Below are 21,003 nucleotides of genomic sequence, written 5' to 3'. Positions count from 1 at the left end.
TCCTACAGAACCACACCAAGACTCCACCTATGTGGGTAGCTGTTGTCATAAGACAGGAGTGGATTAATTTTAAATATATATTAATGTTTGAGGCTTATACTGACTATTGGAGTCCTGGTGTGATGCTGTAGGATAAGCACTGGACCACAAAGTCAGTTTGAACAACAAGGTCAAAGGTTCAAATTCACTAGTCGCTCCTAGGAAATTCTACAGGGTCGCCATAATTCAGAACCAACTTGATGGTATTTAGCAGCAACACCAATATACTCACTGTTAGAGGTTGTATCAATTTGCCACATTCTCTGTATATTTAAGAAATTACAGATCTAAATCTGAGTCTCTGTGTTTCTTTTATTAAAAAGCATTTAGTATTTCTCTTCCTCGAAAACCCTACACAGGGTCGCTATGAGTCGGAACCAACTCGATGGCACTTAACAACAACAACAATTTTCCTCTTCTGAATTCTAAAATGATACCTTGCTTATCACTGAAAATTTAAAAATCACACAGAGGCACTTTCTGATGCTTATCGTAAGGGACCACAGCACTCTCTTAGTCATGAGTAATAGCTTGTTATATTGTTCCTCCACTTCCCCTTTTTTCTTCCTCAATGTGCATATTTATATTACTGTGTAAATGTGTTGTGATGGTAGTATTTTCCAGTCTAATTTTAAACCTTAGGAGAATTTGAACCTTTTCCCATAATACTATTAAATATATATTTTACAGGCTTTTTTAATGATGGAGTTAAATATATATACTTAACTGTAATTTATGCAACTGGGCCGCTAATGTTTGGCCTTTACATTGTTTTTCCAATAATGAAAATGCTGTGGACCTTGAGTGTTCTCAAACCCACAATCCTTATACAATTTCACCTGTCAATTCCAAAGAATGGATTCCTAAAAGTAGAATTTCTGAAGTTATGGGGATGCCCATTTTAAAAGTTTTTGATAAATCTTGTCCTACTTGCTGCTAGAAAAAAAAAAAAAAAAATTGCACCCATTTATAATCCTACCAGCAGCATTGGACATCTATGTTTTGATTGAACTGGTAAATGTGGAAGTCGATTTCAGAAGTGGTCTTGGTTAAGACTGCTCCCTTAAAAATCTTGTGTCTAACTGAGTTAAAATATAAAATAAGCTGTGATTTAAGTTGCCATATAATCTAGTTTTGATCTCAAGATAATTGCTTCTTAAAATGAGAATTAATGGCACTGTAGTATCCTACAGTGGACTGCTAACCACAAGGTTGGTGGTTCAAAACCATCAGCCACTCCTTGGAAACCCTACATACAGTTGTGATGAGTTGGAACTGACTAGACAGTTAGCAAAAAATTAGCACTTAGCAATAACACCATTCCCCACTCCTGATCTTTTTTGGATATATATTAATCCTGCTAGAGCAAATTAAGAAATTCAAATCACCAGAAAAACCTAGTACTGAATCAAAAAAAAGCAAACTAATCTAGACATTTTCCAAGACTTTATCTTGTAGGATTGAAAAAAAAAAAAAAAAAAGCCAAAGAAAAACCAAAAACGTATTCATTCTTCTACTTTGAGACTAGTTGAAAAATATCATTCTCTTTAATCGAGAAAAGCTCACTGACTACAAACCAGGCTCTAGAAATAAGTGCCAGAGGCTCTGTTTGACTACCAAATATTTGTTTTCAATTTAATAATTGTGTTCCTCTGGTGTACAGGCCCTCTGTAACTTCAGATACTGGGATTTCATACTAACTGGAATATTATATTTTTAAGTTTCAGTGGTGTTTGGATTTTGCAAGTAGTGTCAAATTGAATTAATTATGATGTGCCTTCTTTTCAGTTCCATTAAAAAAGAAAGAGAAGAAATAACCTGGCAAAATAATCATATTGAACCTTTCTTTTCTAAATTGTCAATAAATCATTCACATTGTAGATGAATTAAATTGAAGTTCGTAAGGTAACTGTTTATAGTTGCATACATAGCAGAAAACATCATTTTAACTCTTTTTATCAGTATCTTTTATCTGCATGCCTAATAAGCATTGTTGTTGTTATTAAGTGCCTTGGAGTCAGTTTCGACTCATAGTAACCTTGTATAGTATTTTCGAGGAGCGGCTGGTAAGCTTGAACCACCAACCTTGTGGTACAAACCAACCTTACAGTCCAGCGCATTAATACACCGTGCCACACCAGGACTCCCTAATGAGCATACTTCTTACTTTATCTTTGGATTATTCCAATTGACTGCAACTCAGATTCATTTTCATATCTTTTTTGGGAGGGTGTCAATATGAAAAATACCAGGAGCAGCTTTTGAGATCCTAGCAAAAATGTAGGCAGATTCGGTTCCTTGGAGCTGCTCTGCAGAGAGTTGGATTGGAAATGAGAACTGTATTGCTGACATTGCCTATCACCTGTAGCTTAATTAAAATAAAAAAAAAAAAGAAATGCCGGGAGTCTTTAACATTGGCTATTGACTGTCCTTTTGGTGTCCCTAAGGTGTTACATTAACACTGACTTCCCCATGGCAGGTGAAATCTCGTGTCAAACAAGATTTACTTTAGGGTATTTATAGGACTAGAGGTACTTCTTGTACCCTACTTTTATGCTCTGCATGGCCTCAGTTTAAAACATGTTCCAGAGACCTAGAGCATGCATGCAGAAACCAAAAGGAAGTTGGAAAAGGACCAATTGATTTCCCTAAGAATTAAAAGCAAGTTGGAATTGAGTGCCTTCTCATGACAATTAACTTAAAAAATATTTGCAATGCCAGACAGACTCTTGTTCTTTCTGGAAGAATGCTCTAGGCAAACTGCCTCCCAGGAATGTTGATTTCCAGTTATGCCTTGGATTTAAAGTTACCTTGGGTGGGTGAGAGTCTTTACTATGCCTTTGTTTGGGGGAGATGGCTATTATGTAGAAAAGTTTCATTCTTTCTAGAGATCCTTTCAGAGATCCACGTGGTTTTTTTCAGCCGCTTCTGAACTCTTACTTTGTCTCGTGTTCCTCAGTTGTCAATGGAACACACATCATCTTGCTAGCTTGGTTTTGAGGCTTTAATTGACAGAGATACAGACTATGAAATAGGGATTTTAATGTCTAACCCATGCCACTCTTCTTCCCATTTCTTCCTTATAAAGTACCAGCTTTACATTTATTCTGATAGTAAAAACAAAGGTGCAACGATCTTTGTGAAAAGATATTTCTGCTAGCCATTCTTTACTTCTGGGTTATCAGTTGCATACAATATGGTAATGAGTGACAGCAAAATCTATGGTCTTTGTTACTTATTACAGGCTTCAGTATAATAAGTCCAGTTGTGGTACAATAGGATAAGTACTAGACTGCAAAGTCAGTTTCAACCACAAGGTCAGCAGTTCAAATCCACCAGCCACTCCTCAGAAACCCTATACAGGGTCGCTATGTGTCAAAACCCACTCAAAGGCACTTAACAAAAAACAAACAGTCTTGGATGTTTGAGTATATGTTGGCTTTTTTTTTTTTTTAATTTATTGTAGAATTGGGCTATTGTTTAAAATGTGGAAGACAGGTAAAGACTGTCATTTGGGGCAGTATTAGGGAAGGAAATGCAAATTCTCTTCACTTAGGTATTTTTGTTGTAAAATTGAATTATTCTCTTAGGCTTTTTTTTTATTCCCCCCTTGGCCCTCCCCTCCCCCCTCGCTGTTGCTGTCAAATCTCCGGATAGATTCTTCTCTTTCTTCCTCTAATATTGAAGCTATGGAAAATGTTAACAGTCTACTGAGGGAAGAGAGTGCATGGGTGGATTCAAGGTTCTTTGTAGATATGGAATGTTCTGAGTACTCAATAAATGTTAATAAATACCTCTTCTTATTGTTGAGATTAAAGGGAGTTGATTCAGGTGTGCACTGCAATGGTCAGCACAAGGCCCTTGCACCTAGAAGGGTGTGTTTTAAGGAATAGAAAAGGAATCTGGATGTTGAGCAAAATGGCGTTATATTCTCTTAGCTTCTAAAGGCTGTCATCTCCCTCAGACTGTGAGATCCCATGGGTCCATGTCATATGCCCTCTTGGCAGGCTTTGAAATACATTGCTGAGTACATAGTAAGGGGTCGGGAGATGCTTGTGGGTTGAAACCAAACATTTGAAAATCTTGGTGGCAGAGTTGAAGTGTTGAAAGGAAGGCTACAGAAAGTAAGACACTGAGGCGGAGGGGGGTTAGACAGAGAAACTGTCTGGGGAAGCAGAAAGGATCTAGGTTGCTGAGCAATGAGTGATTTAGATTCCCCTGAGAATAGAAAACCTCATCTTAGGCTCTTTATATATAGGAGCTGTGGTAGCATGGTGGGTACACATTGGACTGTTGTTAATCAGTAGTTTGAAACTACTAGCCGTATCAGGAGAAAGATAATGCTTTCTGCTCCAGTAAAGATTTATAGCCTCAGAAACCTTATGCAGAGTTTCTATGACTTGGAATCAACTCCACGACACACCACCACCATATGTACATGTTTTTGTTGTTGTTAAGTGCTGTCAAGTCAATTCCGACCCACAGTGACCCTGTATAGGGTTTCCAAGGAGCAGCTGGTGAGCTTGAACTACCAACCTTATAGTTCAAAAGACTTTGCAGTCTGATGCATTAGCCCACAGCGCCACACCAGGACTCCACCAAATGTATGCAAGTATATAGAAAGAGAGAAAGTCCTGGTGTTGTGCTGAAGGCTAACCACATGATCGGGAGTTAAAACCTACCAGTTGCTCCTTGGAAGCCCTACATAGGGTTGCTAGGCATCAGAACCAACTTGGCAACACTTAACAACATATATGCATATATATAATTTTTTTAGATAAATTAGTATCAAGTAAAGAATTGAATATATATATATATATATATATATATATATATCCATACACACAAATATATATAAATATATAGATATAGATATAGATAGATAGATAGATAGATAGATAGATAGATAGATAGATAATAGATATACACACACACATACATAAATAGTGGAGGGTACACTAATTTGTCCCAAAAATGAATTTAAATTTTGATTTGAACAGTAGAACTTTAAGGAAAAAAATGCACCATGCTGTAGTTCATAAATCATTTCAAAGTTGTTGGTTTTTTCCACAACAACAACAAAAGCCTCTTAAAGATAAACTAAAAAAGCCTATATGAAATCACCTTTAGTTTTAGAGGATGTATGACTATGAATGAGCTAAATGGAATTAGATGGCGAAAACCAAGAAAAGTACGATAATATAATTTAGACAGGGCAAAATGTCAAAAATAAAGAATACAAACTGTTCTAGAACAAAGACCTTCTCTATAAGTGTGCAGCTAGAACATATGTCTAAAAAATGGATTCTTAGAGTCAGGGAATATCTACTAATTCCGAATCACCTGCCAATAATTAATAAACATGGACTCTTCTTGGCCAATATTATTTCACAGTTGACTGTGTTGAGGGTAGAGTCAATGACCTTTGCCCTGAATTTTAATAATTTACTGAAGTTTTACGTTAAATGAAAATATAATCGGGAAGAAAATGAGTGTGCCTTTGTGGGGAGCATAGAGTAATGATGCTAATTGCAGTTTAAAAGCCTTCTGAGGTTGTATTTTACTGTTCTTTCTTGACTTAGAAAATTAAAACTACGGTAATTTTCTGCTATTTATAACAGAAAAAAAATGTGCCAGTGAAATGCATTCAGCTAACGTAAAATGTTAACGCTTTTGGCCATCTTTTTATGTCCAGTAATGACAAATTGTCAATTTCGTCATATTATTCAGGAATCATACTGGCAACTTGTTGCAGATACTGGAGTAGATAAATCTCTGATCATATATGTGTTTGAGAGAAGAAACATTCTGATTGTTTTTTCCTTTGACTTAAATATGTCAGCATCATATTTAAAATATGGTTCCAAATCGCTATTTGTGTGTGTGTGTGTGTGTGTGTCCTTTATAAGGAGATGGCAATAGAGGAAACATTCTATGAGCATCAGTTTAAATTTCAATTTAAACTCAGGAAAGAAACCTGGAGTTTAATATTGCTTGATAATTATGTTTAGACATCCAGGTTTTTTCCAGATAAATTATTAGCAAGTAAATGGATTAAACTAATTTAGAATTTTTTATGAAAATATGATTATCACAAATGCATGTGTGTGCGCATGTAGGTGTGTGTGTGTGTACTCTTCTAGGGCTGGGAGGCATTTTTTTTCCAAGGTAGCTAGTACCTGTAGTTTGTTATGTATTCAATACATGGTATCATCATAAAACAATTGCACCTGCATTAGCCCTCTTCTCAAGGTAGATGTTGGGGGGGGGGAAGGATGAGGGGAAATTAAAGCTCAAGAAAGGAATTTTTCTGCTAAGAGTGTGTTGGTATTTTTCCCTCAAGCCTTGGACGTTCTTGATTTGGAAAGCAACCCCAGGCACTGGTGTTGGAATCTAGTGTTTATTCAAAAAGACACCCTAAGGCAGTTTGGGAGGAAATGCTACATGTTTGAAAAACGGCAGCTGGGAAACTAGCTGTTCTTCTGGGCACAGCAGTTACACTGTATTTCTAACACTTGTTTTCTAGGCGCCTATGCGAGAAATGGAAATCTATTTAGCAGGAACCTGAAAGAGTGGTCTTGGTTGCTTGTTTTCCTTATATGGAGCAAAGCAAACTGCAGTAACACTTTGGGAACTAGTATTTCCCTGTGCCACAGGGACAGCCGAGGGCTGGGTGGACGAGTTTGTTTATACCTTAACAAATACAGGCTGTTTTGTTGATTAAACAAGCCCAAAATGCTCCATTTGCTGCTTTTAAACACTCCCCCAATTAGAAAATATCTCATAAAAATGCATCATGTGATAAGCTTTTGCTTTAGTTCCCAAGCCAGCCTCAGTCCACTTGGAGATCTTAGAATTTAGAGTGCCTTAGAGAACACAACATTTTAGCTCAGAATATAGTTACTCGGCCATGAAACAGAGAAGCTTTGCCACTTGCTTGTTTGGGAAGCAAAATAAATTAAAATAAGATTGCAGAGGATTTAAGTTATTATATGGCCAGGTCTAGGTTTAAAGTCTGTGGCATTCAAAGCTGGCTTTCATCACAGCATGATGCTTCAAGCCTCGAAAAAGTCCAAGTGTTTCCTTTCTTTCTTTCTTCTTTCCGTTTTTTTTTTTTCCCCCTAAGCGTTACTTCACTGAGGCAGAGGGCTGCCTTTGAGTGACGTCACGAGTTTGAGCAGCAAGCTGCTCAGGAGAAGAGAGGCTGGGTGAGTGACAGCCCAGCCTACTTTTTAATAGCTTTGTCATGTGACTGGGGACTGTAGTAAGACAGGTGCCTTCAGTTCATTCTCAGTAAGGGGCTGGTCGCCTGCATGAGTGTTTGCTCTGTATCACTGTGGAGTTGAGAAAGCTTGACTGGCGTCATTCAGGAGCTGGATGGCGTGGGACATGTGCAACCAGGACTCTGTATGGAGTGACATCGAGGTGAGCCGGGGGCTGGGCTGGGCATTGCAGCCACCAGAGACGCTTGCTTCCCTCGGATGCAATTATTCTTGAAAGGGGGTGGGGGGTGAGTGCTTGGGTGAGGAGAGAGGCAGAAAAGTAGCCCCGGCAGGAGCCTTTGGAAAGGAATGGCAATCTTAACTCCAGTAAGTTTGCTATTTTAAGGTGGCTCTGAGATGCCTTGAGCAAATCAAAGCCTCGCTGCTGTCATCCGTATCTGTTGCAGTTGGAAACAATTTCCATGTGCCTTTGGCCCCGTTTCCAGTCATATGCAATATTTATGCTCAAAGATATTGATATGAATCAGAAGCTGAAGTCTTTCCCGTGGTGTTTAGTGGCCTGATTGGAAAAATGCCATTTCTATTTATAATAAGACAAAGATAAAAATATGAAAATGAAGGTGTTCAAATATAGTCCGTTTTGACACTAGTCCGGATTCCCCCCACCCCCCTTTTCTGATTATTAGAGCACTGAAAATAATCCTAAATAATTCCAGCCCGGCTTCTTTTAGATGGCTTTTTCCTCACTGAACACAAAACAATGATGCTGCTTCCTTTAAAACTCCTATATGTAGTGGAAAGATTTGCCACCCCCCCCCAAAAAAAAAAAAAGAAATGTCTTCCTGTGCGAGGTTTTCCATTAGCGTGGTGGCTGGGCAGGCAGTAGTTAAATCTTCCTGTATCACTGAGGGCTGCCCAAAGCCCTGGAGAGAACAGAGTTTATGCAGGACTTGTGTGTGTGTGTGTGTGTGTGTGTGTGTAGCTGCTCGCGAGTCTTGTGTAAAAATAGACGACAATACATCAATTCCACAGCCTCTGCTGGCTACAATTCATACAGGAGGGGGAAAAAAGCAAGCAGTTTCCTCGTAATCTCTGGAGTCTAGAGTCACTAGCAGGACTACGGAGGACCTCTGCCTATTTGCATTCAGCACTATGGAATGTTCTCAGAAAGTTTGGGCAACTTGAGGAAACAAGGGAAACTTTCTGTGGACTGTTGAATTGCTTGGAGGATCCCAGCTGCTAACAATGAAGCTGGCAGTGGCTTCCCAGTGTTTCCTCTGGGCAGCTGGGGGCACGTAGGGTAAGGGGGAGGGTCAAGCGCCACACGTGATTTGATTAAATAAGATGTCCATGTGGTGCTACGATACACAATCTAAAGTGAAAATAATTTGGCCAAGGCCGTATGTGAATGCATCTTTCTTATCTAGTTAGGCATGCCCTGAACTCTTTAACTCTTTGCTAGGTTTGTGAATGTTGGCTGTGTTTACCGTCCCTTGCCTAGGCAGATTGTATTTACAAATTGTAACGGTTAGTTTGTTGTGATTTCTTGGTAAGCCGGGACTGATATAGAGAATTCATATGTTTTGTTGGCTATATACAAGTCGGGGTTATAAGTGGCTTCAAAGCCCTAATTGTCTCTAGTGTTATCTGGCTGGCACTGTGGGTCCCAGCTGCTACAGCTTCATTATTCCATCATGTATTATTCCTGATGCTGCTAGGAGTTGATTGAGGAACTAGATCTTATGGAAATATAGAAGCATTGATTTTAATCATTGAAATTCCTGCAGTCATTTTCAAACAAGCATCAGCACCATTTTTTAGAGTAGGGGTTTTTGTGCTCTTTTGTTTTTTGGTTTTTGATTCCTTTCTTTTTTGGGAAGGTGAGGTCTCGGGTTAATTGTCCAGGCGTGGGTTGTGTAGTCGGTCGGCTTAGACTGACCAGCCTCTTCTCTGTTGCACGGTAGACAGCAGTGTGCTAGCAGCTATGCCTCGGCTGCCACGGCTCTGGGAATCACCTCCGCTGGTCTAAAATATTAGGAGCAGCTGTAGCTTCGGCGGCTTTCATTTTTGGAATCATGAATGTTTGCTGCCCTCCTCAAACGTATTATGCCCTTTTGCACAGTAATGATACGACAGCACATTGGTTAATAAAGGTCTGTATAGATAGAGCTAATCGGAGCCCCCTGTGCTTCACAGTTTAATGAAGGTAATGTACAATAAGGTTACCAAGATTGATAGAGACAATTCTCATGACATACACTTGACCAAGACTGTCACTCTCTACTGCCCCTTTCCACACTCTCTTCCCTCTGTCTTGACTAATTTTTTTTCTTTTTAAGAAGTAAGAGTCTTTTTTATTTTTTCATGAATATAATTAATGTAGCTAAGTCGCTCTTTCTTCTCTCTCTCCCTCTTTAAAACTGACCATCAATGTCACAAAAACCCTCTAAAAGGTTAATAGAGAATTATACTTAATTATAATGCTTCATTATTATCAGTGTAGTTAAGTAAATTTATTGTTTGCTCCTCAACTAAGAGAAAAGTCTGGTGGGGAGACCTAACATACAATGATTAGCCTTTTGTGTTTAGTGACTGCTTTATCCTCTTAAATCTTATTATAAAATTAAGGCTCTGGTTGGTGGCAAAATAGCTGTCATCATTGCAGAGGTGCAGTCGAATGTGTGTTCATAATCGCAAAAAAGCACACCTGTTACAGATGTATAGGGAAGCAGTAAATATCAGCATGTCAGATGAGGACAGTTACAGGGCTTAAGTCTGGCATCGTCCAAAGGCCAAATATAAATGAATAACAAGAACACTTGCTACTACTAATGTGTTTTAGATTAGCAGGATAATGCCACATTCAGAGACACGGATTTTATTAGCATGTCAACATTGGCAAGAATCCATGCACTTTCTTTCAGCCATAACATGAAATCAAAGACAAAAAGAAAGAAGGCAAAAAGGAAGGGAAGAAGGAAAGGAATGGGCTGAATAACGAAACAAGATAAGAGAGAAGGAAGGGGAAAAGGAAAGAAGAAAACGTAAGGGGGAAAAAAAGAAAGGAAGGAACAGATATGTAAAATACAGGATCTTTTAAGACAACAAGTTGAACAGGTCTTTTCAATGGTTTATTAAAGTTAATTAAAACATGTATGTTCCTGAGAGATCAGAGAGTTTTGCATAAGCCACACACTGAGCAATTAAAGAGAAAGAAAGCATTAAGTTGTCCGTCAGTCAGTCTGGCATATCAGTGTTCCACAACACCCTATCCAAGTTATGTCACCTCAAGAGGAACTGCGGCTACATCACAAGGTTCTCCGCTTTCTAGCTTATTTTGTGTTGTTGTTGTTGTTGCTGTCTCTTTTGGTTTATTTATGTATTTTTAAGGACTGTTTCCCAATACAATCCGGGCACTTATTTGTACCACTGAAAGAGCTATTCCCTCGTCTCTGAACTGACTGTGTGTTGGAAGAGTTCATAGGGTGTGTTAATCCTTGGAGGAGAAGCCCTTCGGCAAGTCCGGCACCTGGGAAGTTACACCCACCATAAAATAAGAACATTGAACCAGAAGGAAATTTCTTCTACCCAGCCTCCACTTACCTATAAACCTTGCCAAATCTACTGATCCGTAACTTTGGTCTAAGTTGGATAACAAAAATGAAAGGCCAATGTGATGATTAGGAAACCGTTTAGGTTGGGAAGCTGACCCTTTGACTTACTTTTGTGTCTGCTCTTTGGGATCTCACTGAAGCCTGGTGGTCCCAGGGAAGGACTGCAGTGGTGTTCCGGCCCCTCCTACCCCTCACCCAACCTCCCCTTGGCACCACACCAACTGCTGACTCCATTTCCCAGTACCTACGTCTCTGCATGTGGCTTCTGCTCACGCTGTGGCATATGACCCGTGTAATGTAGGCTGCCAGGGATGACAGGGGTGCTCGAGGAAAAAAAAAATTATCTACATAAAACTTATTTTATTCAAAATCTAAATGTCAAGGAGAATCTTCAGTGTTCTGTCAAGCTGCTGCCTGGACAGGAACAACGGCACAGCATCACTCCTGACCTTGGAAGGTAGGGCCATGAGGGTGCCGTTTCAGCATGTGCTTACTGATTTAGACACCACAGAATTGCAGGTGGATGAGACTCTCACTAGTCTGGCATCTCCAAACATCTGCAATGGGAAGTTTCGGCAGGATTGTTCACAGGACGCAGAGCGGCTGCAGTGAGCAACTGGAAGTTAAGATAATCAGTTCAAGTTTAGGAGACCACCTCTTCAGCTAGGGGGTGCATAGTTCAAATACTACTCTGCTCTAGGAGATGAAAGATGATGCCAATCTCAACTATCTTTGGTGATAAGCAACATAGTAGTTGGAGAAGGTATGTAGTATAAGCATTAGACTGTTCACCACAAGGCCAACAGTTCAAACCTACCAGCTGCTCCTCAGAGATTTTATATAGCATCACTCTGATCTAGAACTGACTTGACTACACTTGACAATAACAGTGTATGGTTCTGGGTGATACATACAAATGGGTCATGCCTGATGCCTGGCAGTCTACTTTGGAAAAGCTAGCCATTGAACCCCGCCCCCGGTGAAGTACTGTTCGTCTCTGCTATGCATGGCATTGCCATGCATTGGAGTCAACTTCATGACAACTGATTTTTAATATTTTGACATTGTTTTAAGACTTTAATGAAAAACATACTTATTTTGAATTCCCTTGCAGCATGGTTTTAGTATGTAGAAATAATGGGGGAAAAGATAGTTGTGGTGTGGTAAGCTATGCGTTATTGCTGTTGTTAAGTGCTGTTGAGTCAGTTCCGATTCATAGTGAACCTGTACAGGATTCCAAGGAGCAGCTGGTGAGTTTGACCTGCTGGCCTTGTGGTTCAAACCAACTTGGTGGTCCAGTGCTTTCTCCCATAGTGCCACACCAGTGGAAGCCCTAAAGATCATGTAAGAAAACATAGTTTTTTTTGTCCTTCATCTCAAGGAGCTTGCTTTTGACTTATTAGGGATGAAGTCCAGAAATGAAAAGTCAAGTAAGAGTAAATGATTTAAATAACAATCCAAGAACCATAGATGAGTCAAAGGACTTTGCACCATTAGTTGCTAAATGAATTATACACGTTCTAATGGTTAAAAGGAGCGTAAGTGGAGAACGTTTTCCTTCTACCGTTCCTAGATTTTATTTTTCATTTGGCAAAGGTTGAACGAGCGTCTATCATTTGTGATGGCAGTTGAAAGGTAAAATTAAACTTGTATCCTTCCCTCAAAGGAATTATACTGGAAGAGTAGAGTGAGATTTTACATAGGGTTATCATAAAGCAATTTGAAAGTTGGTAAGTGCTATCATAAAAGGACAAACACATCTAGTTGATTTCTTATCTGAAAGACCCAGAGAAAGTGTCATGAGGAATAATGCCATTTTTCATGAATTTGAAGGAAGGATTTTGGGTGGACTCTATCAGGTAAAGTGTCTTTTGGTGGTAGGTAGCGACTGGAGAATTTAGGATGTTTTACCAAGTTATAAAATCCCTGGAGACTAGCTTTGGTGGTGTCATTGAATGAACCTAAGTTTTAATTTCTATCACATGCTATTGTAGTTGAATACATTCCTGTGGTTAATGAATTTTTTTTTTTTTTTTTCACTTTCCCTGCCTCCTGCAGTGTGCTGCTCTGGTTGGTGAAGACCAGCCTCTTTGCCCAGATCTTCCTGAACTTGACCTTTCTGAACTAGACGTGAACGACTTGGATACAGACAGCTTTTTGGGTGGACTCAAGTGGTGCAGTGATCAATCAGAAATCATTTCCAATCAGTACAACAATGAGCCTTCAAATATATTTGAGGTAAGGCCATCTCTTGGTGGGAATTCATTTGTCATTGAACTGGCCTTGAATGGATTAAGATGTTAATACCTAAAAGCAGGTTGTTGTCTTTCTTCACTGTCTTCAAAGGACTTTCTCACAGGCAGTATTTGAGGGGGAAATGGACTTTAAAAAAATACTTAAGAGGCTAAGGGCCAACAAGAGAGTTCATTAAACTGTGTTGAAATGCTAAGAGATTGTGGGGGGTTGGGGAAACAAAACCAGAAAACAAACTAGTGACAACATCAAAAGTAGACACATATTTAGCCTCATATATTCCCGACATAAAAATCAGTAAATGGTGCCTAATACAAAATTAATACAGAAGAGTCAATTTCTTTGTATAAAAGACCTAGATGTTTACCTGTACTGGCTTTACAAAATAGGTGATCATTTTCTTCCTATTACTCGTCTAATTTTAGTCCATACTTCTGATTTCTCTGTATTATAAAACCTAAATGCAACTAATTTCATGTTTACTTTTAGTCAAAATTCACTTACCTTTCAGTAGTGAGAATTACCTCCCAGACTTTAGACTCTTATTATAGTCCTACCCTATAATAAAGAATGTTTATCTGCTCCTATTAAAGTGTTACTTTGAGAAAAAGAGGTTTTTCTTACAAGATCAGTACTCATTTACTTAAAAGTAAATTATGTTTTACAAAGACCAACGTTTAGTGAGTAATGGAGTAAGTGAATTGGATAAAGATTGGCAAACCGACTAATGTTCAATATCACAACCACCAGCACCATGACTGACCTCTCAGCTAACATTTCCTAAGCACCTACTAAGTGCCAGGGTCTATATGAAGCAAAGACTGTGTTTTGTTTAATATCATTTTTTCAATATCATTTTGTTGAATTTTGGGGTCCTGGTGTGGTACTGTGGGTTAATGCGCCAGACCGCAAAGCCGTTTGAACTGCAAGGTCGGCAGTTCAAGCTCACCAGCTGCTCCTTGGAAACCCTATACAGGGTCGCTATGGGTCAGAACTGACTCGATGGCACTTCACAACAATAGCAAAAGAAAAGCACTTTTATAATACTTATTTTTCCCAGCGCTCAGCACATAGAGGACTGTAAATAAATGTTTGTTGAATGAACAGTAAGAGAGTGATGAATATAGATAGCTAAGACAAAAACAATAATGCTGTTGTTAAATGCCATCGAGTTGGTTCCGACCCATAGCGGCCCTGTGTAGGATTTCCAAGGAGCAGCTGGTGAGCTTGAACCACTGACCTTGTGGTTCAAACCGACTTTGCATTCTAGCTCATTAACCAACAGCACCACAGGGGTAACAAAAATTGCCAACTTTTGGGTAGGCGTGAGCTTCATGTGTTTTATGTCATCTTCGTGGCTTTTCATTTGCCTCTCAAAACTATCTGTTGTTTAGGCACTATTTCGGAGCTCTGATGGCACATCAGGTTAAGCACCAGGCTGCTAATAATGTAAAGCCGGTGATTCAAACCCACCGCCTGCTCTGTGGGAGGAAGATGAGGCTGTCTGTGCCCATAAAGATTTACAGTCCCAGAAACCTTAGGGACTGTTCTCCTCTGTCTCCAGGGTCACTGGAAGTCCGAATAGATTCGTCAGCAGTGGGTTTGGGTTGGTGTGGTTGACACTCTGATTCAACTTTGGCACTTTTATTATCATTCCCATTACACATATGGAGACACTGAGTCTCGGAGTGAATTTCTGATTGTCCCCAAATCACATCGTTGTCAAGAAAAAGACCTGAAATTTATCAAAATTTTCCTGACTCCAAAGTCTATACATCAATGGTACGAGTAGGGTAACAGTGAGTTTGGGTGACAACCATTCTTTACAAAGGCTATCAAGTTGCTTCTTTGCTGAATATGTTTAAAAATAGAAGCAAATCTTTCTTTTAGGTGACGGTTAACATGGCAGCTGGGCCAGAGCTGAGCTCACGTAGCTGTAGGCTTTCTCGGCCGACGGCTAGGATTTTATAACGTGTCTGGAGAGTAAACTGGGTCTTAGAAGAATGCTTACGATAGTGAAGTTTGGGCTGGGAGAAGGAATCAGGTGAAGGAAACACAGAAAGTTTGTGGTTGGTTATACTTTCCCAAGCTTCTCACTGGGTCTTAGAGAGTTCATCCGAGGACTTGGCTGGTTAGAACTGGTAAATTGAACATTCCTCATTCTGTACTCTTGTCAGGTTACAAGCCCGTTTTAAGTCATGCTGCATTAAATAAACAGTACTTTTTTTAAAAAAAAAAAGTCTATCTCTATAGACTTCTTATCACAAAATCATCTAGTTCGTATTGGATGCATGCCATGTATTTTGTAAATGAGGGCTAGGGACTAAACGGTGGGTGGGTGTACTGCTTTCAAAACAGGACAACTTTCTCCGTGACCTTTTGTTCTCCCATTTCATCTTGTAGTACCTGCCCAAGTTTTTGTGAAACTTTACACTTACACCTTCAGGCGACTTGGCTCAACACCTAGTTATCTATAGATGCTTAATCTACACAACAGCATTCTCTTTGCTTTCCTGTGTAACCGTCTATTCCTGGTAGAACTGTTTCTAGCTACACACTTTAAAAATACAAGGTTCATTTTAAACCAGTGTTTCTTAAGCCAGGTCAATTAAGCTAGGAAACATGTGATAGTGTCTGGAGACATGTTAGATTGTTTTAATTGGAGAGAAGTTACTGGAATCTAGTGGGTAGTGATTAAGGATGTTGTTGCTGCTAAGTATCCTATCATGCCCCAGAAAGCCGCCACCCATTACCCTCAAAGAATTATCCAGCCCCAAATGTCCTGACACTGTAGGGTAAGCGCTAGACTCCTAATTGCAAGGTGGGACGTTCAGATCCATCAGTTGCTTCTCAGAAACGCTATGCAGGGTCACTAAAGTTGAGTCAGAACCAACCCAATGGTACTTTACAACAAATACCAATCACTGAGGTAAATTTGTTGTAAAGTTCCATTGATTTGGTTCTGACCCATAGCGACCCTGTATAAGGTTTCTTAGGAGTGGCTGGTGAGCTGTTCAAACCGCCTTTGCAGTCCAGCACATTATCCCACAGTACCACACCAAGACTTTGAGGTAAATGTTGTTGTTGTTGTTGTTAAGTACTGTGGAGTCGGTCCTAACACATAGTGTCCCTGCACAGCATTTCTGAGGCTGCAAATCTTTATGGGAGCTCTTTAAAAATATATATACTTGTGGTGGTGGTGTGCCATGGAGTTGGTTCCGACTCACAGCAACCCTGCACAGGGTTTCTGAAGCTGTAAATATTTATAGGAGCAGAAAGCCTCTTCCTTCTCCCGTGGAACAACCTGAATTGCAACCACTACACTATCAGAGCTCCATGTGTATATATATATATATATATCACTGAAATTCCCCTCTGTGCAGTGCTAATACCTATGCACTGGTCGAATTTCTAAGAAAACATTTAGTATGGTACAGGATAGAGAGACCCAGAAGTTATAAAATCATCCAGATGCTCAAAGATGCAAGATTAATATGCTGGATATTCTCCTAGTGACTGTTTAGATAACTCCCCATCACCACTTTCTCTGATGTCACACAAACCATTTTTCTGTGTCTAGGCAAAGGGTAAGGTCAGATGTGGCAATATTGTCACAAACAGCAGATATTTCAGAGCATTTGCGTTCAGTGACTATGCCCTTACTTCCACCCTCTTGAGTTCAACTTAGACATTGTCCTATACTGGGAATGAACGTATGGGTGAACATAAGAGAGATTCTAAACCTGTGCCTTTTCCTGTGTGGAAAGTCAACAGGCAACAAAATAACCCTCAGATTGCCGAGGCTTTGTGCTCCTCCTCCCAAAGCCAGCATTCTGCTGAAGTCATTTCCCAGAGCCTGTGCCTTTAAATGTCTCACCGTGGACTTTCACCTGCACTATCTTTCTTCCAGTTCTCAAAACCCTGCTTCATCCCATGTGAGAAGGCCTTGTTCTTGAGCAAGCCAAAACAGTCGCAGTCTCTGCCATCTCTGATCTGCCAATAACAAGCATTCTCTTTCCCAAATACCCAGAATAAAATAACACACCGCGTTGCTAAACAGCCTTTCCTGACTCGCTCAAGTAATGTGTTGCTAACTCCAGGAGAAACTGACAACAGGATTGCTGAATTCCAGTCATCATAGAAAGTAGTGCTGCATAATATACTTACTGGTTGCTGTCTTGTTGATTCTGACTCTTGGTGACCCCTACTATGTCAGAGTAGGACTACAATCCACAAGGTTTTGAGTGGATGAATTTTCCAAGATAGATGGATAGGACTTTATTCCGAGGCACTTCTAGTTGTACTGGTACCACAAACCTTTTGGTTGGCAGTGAATGCTTGCTCATTTGTATCACCCATGGACACTCAGAGCTACATAATTGTTGTTATTATGGGCTGTCGACTTGGTTCCAACTCATAGTGACCCTGTACAGGGTTTCAGAGGCTTTAAATCTTTATGGGAGCAGAAAGCCTCATCTTTCTCTTGCAGAACAGCTAGAAGTTTTGAACTACTGACCTTGAGGTTTGCAGCCCAATTCGTAACCACTATGCTACAAAAGCTCCTTGAGCTAAATAATAGTACAGCAGAAATGTTAAAAATAACTTGGTACCCAATAGTAATCTTTCTTTCTTGCCATTTTATGCATTTGAATACAACTTTAATTTTTATTTAAATAAAAGAGAGCAAGAGTTGTTGAATGTCACAGTTTGGCAAAGAATGAATTCCTGAGTGGGATCAAAGGTGTGCCAACATGCAATTGTACACGTTGGTTGAGTAACTGGACATACAAATAAGGGTCTTGGCTTACACAACCTTTGTTTGGATGTGTAAGTATAGGTGGCCAAGTGTGATTTAGAAGTCACTTATGAAAGCAGGAGTCAGGCCTATAGGTGCAGCTTCCAATGAATGGGATCCATGTGTAAGGAAAACAGGATGCTGGCCCTAGGCTGACTGGTAGCAAGATTTATGTTTCAGAATGTTGCAACATCACTTCCTTCCCTGGTTGCCTTTGTGCATTGTTTGAAGAAGTTGGATAAAGAACTACCTTTTATAGCACAGTAGTGTGTAAATATGGCTGGCATGTTAGTTTATAGAGCACATCGGACCTCCTGGGTCACTGTGGGCTGCCTTGTCCTTGCTTTTTTCAGACACCTGCTTTAATACCTCCATGGAACAAGTAAATGGGCTTTTTTTTTTTTTTTTTTAAGCTTTTATTGTGAATTGAGTGATAGTCTACATGGGAGAGCATTGGTTTGGCACTCAATCAATCATATTTTGTTTCATTGCAACGATTATAATCCCCTCCATGCACCTTTGCTTCATAGTACTTGCCTCTATATCCTCTTTTTTTTTCTTCTTTTTATGTACACAAAACATGCAGGAATATACAATTATTTAAACAACCAAAGGGCACATTTTGCAAGTCAGTCTCCTGGCCGCCAGCACACAATATTTCTCTTCCCATTAGTCTAGAGTGCTTAGCTGCTCTATTTCTCCTTGCCATCATCTCTGCCACCATCTCTGGTGTCGCTGCTTCTCTGGTTAGGATCCCACAGTCCACTCATGCTCTCTCCTCTTGATGGTTCTAGGGTCCTCTGTTTCTAGAATGTAAGATTAACAACTCCCTACTTTTGTTTACACAACTTCTACCTTTACAGTTGTGACAATCGCAGTTAGTCATGATAACATTTACTCACTATTGAATCAAAAGAATCATATCCCCATCTCTTTTCACCAGACTGAATGGGTACCTTTCATTCAAACATTTGAATGCAGCTAGGTGGGGTCCTTAGGAACTTGGTGAGTGAGTATTTGGTCATCTTTAGGTTATTCCTCATATGTTCCCAGGTCTACCTTTGCTGACGGGGAGAGAAGGGCTCATAGCTGTAGTCAGCATCCCTGGTTGGTAATTACGAGACCTTTGAGTGAGGTCTTACACTGTGAACTTTTGTAGGAAAAAAAAAAAAAAAAATACGTGGGCTTTCTTCTTACATGTCTCTCTATATTGTATCTTGCCACTGACGAAGTGTTGGTAGAAATGTCCAAGAATACTTGATCATTCTGGTAGGAATATAGAGATAGGATTTTACATTTCTTTTTGTGGCATTCAGCTATTTTCTAAGTTATTTTTCTACAGTAGGCATATATTAGCTTGTTATGATTGATTGTTACTAAGTGCTGTCAAGTTGCTTAGGACTCATAGGCACCCTGTATAGGGTTTTCGAGGCCATAGATCTTAGTGGGAACAGAAGGCTTCATCTTTCTCCTGCAGAATAGCTGGTGGGTTAGAACCACTGACTTTGTGGTTTCAAGTCCAGTGCTTATTGTACAGCGTCATCACATTCACCATATATTACCTACCTATCAAAAAGTTACAAAAATAAAAATACATTAATTATTCAACCAACCACGGACATTTTGGGAGCAGTGAACCTATCTTGCACTTTAAAGTTTTCTCAGATATTTTCTTAGAAAACGGCAGAAGATTATTACTCAATATCATTATATAATGAATGAGTTATTTGAAAATTAATTGATGGTGTGAATTACATTAGGTAACATGAAGACTACATACAAAGTGCAAAAGAGGGGCCATTTCTGAAAAGAGCTTTTAATCTATCTTGGGAAGCTAGGTGAAGGAATGTAAAATAATTAGCAAACAGTGCAAGACTATCTACATATGTTTATCAATATATCTTTATATAATAATTATGGAGTCCTGGTGTGATGCTGTAGGATAAGCATTCGACTGCACGGTTGGTTTGAACTGCAAGGTTGGCGGTTCAGATTCACCAGCGGCTCTTTGGAAACCCTATACAGGATCACCATGAGTTATAACTGACTCAACCCCACTTAACAATAGCATATATAGGTATGGGCTTCTAGTGAGTGCTGTAGGATCAGTATTGGACTATGAACCACAAGGCTAATGGTTCAAATCCACCAGCTGCTTTTCAGGAACTATACAGGGTTGCTATGAGACAGAACTGACTTGACAACACTCAGCAACAGCAACAACAACAACATATATAATTATGAGCACTGAAGGGCACTGGAGGATAAGCACTGACTGCTGACAGCAAGGTCAACGGTTCAAACTCACCAGCCGCTCAGAGGAAGAACGTTGTGGCTTACTGTTCCTATAATAAATATATATATTTATGCGTGTGTATGTGTATATATATGTGTATGTTGTTGTTAGGTGCCATCAAGTCGGTACTGACTCATAGCGACTTTATGCACTGCCTGATCCTGGGCCAACCTCACTACTATTGTCACGCTTGAGTCCATCGAGGCTGCCACTGGGCCAATCCATCTCATTGGGGGTCTTCCTCTTTTTCTCTGACCCTCCACCTTACCAAACATGATATCCTTCTCCAGCGAGTGGTTCCTCCTGATAACATGCCTGAAATATGACAGACAAAGTTTGGCCATCCTGGCCTACAAGGAGCACTCTGGCTGCACTTCTTCCAAAACGGATCTATTGGTTCTTTTGGCAGCCCATGGCGCTTTCAGTATTCTCCTCCAACACCGTAACTGAAAAGCATCAATTCTTCTACAGTCTTCCTTATTCACTGTCCAGTTTTAGCATGCATATGTTGTTGTTGTTATGTGCCGTGGAAGGCTGTAAATCTTTACAGGAGCAGAAAGCCTCATCGTTCTCCCGCAGAACAGCTGGTAGTTTCGAACTGCTGACCTTGCGGTTCGCGGCCCGATTCGTAACCACTATGCTACCAGAGCTCCTTGCTTCCATACGAGGTTATTGAAAATGACTTGGCTTGGGTCAGGCGCACCTTAGTCCTCAAGCTGACATCTTTGCTCTTCAACACTTTAAAAAGGTCTTGTGCAACAGATTTGCCTAATGCAATACGTC

General features: G+C 39.9%; 1 protein-coding gene across 3 annotated transcripts in view; it reads left to right on the top strand.

Annotated features, from left to right (window-relative positions):
* Positions 1–21,003, top strand: part of PPARGC1A (peroxisome proliferator-activated receptor gamma, coactivator 1 alpha) — a 1,035,693-nt gene that overhangs the window by 884,694 nt on the left and 129,996 nt on the right. For 2 of the 3 annotated variants that reach the window (XM_006866293.1, XM_006866295.1), the window contains exon 3: positions 12,935–13,114. In XM_006866293.1, the coding sequence (XP_006866355.1) occupies positions 12,935–13,114 (180 nt within the window). Of the gene's footprint in view, positions 1–7,387; positions 7,465–12,934; positions 13,115–21,003 lie in introns of those variants that run through there. The other variant, XM_006866294.1, reaches the window with a different exon arrangement.

The sequence above is a fragment of the Chrysochloris asiatica genome, unplaced genomic scaffold, assembly GCF_000296735.1.
Source record: "Chrysochloris asiatica unplaced genomic scaffold, ChrAsi1.0 scaffold00089, whole genome shotgun sequence".
Taxonomy (NCBI): Eukaryota; Metazoa; Chordata; class Mammalia; order Afrosoricida; family Chrysochloridae; genus Chrysochloris; species Chrysochloris asiatica.
This window is presented reverse-complemented; position numbering and strand designations above follow the sequence as displayed.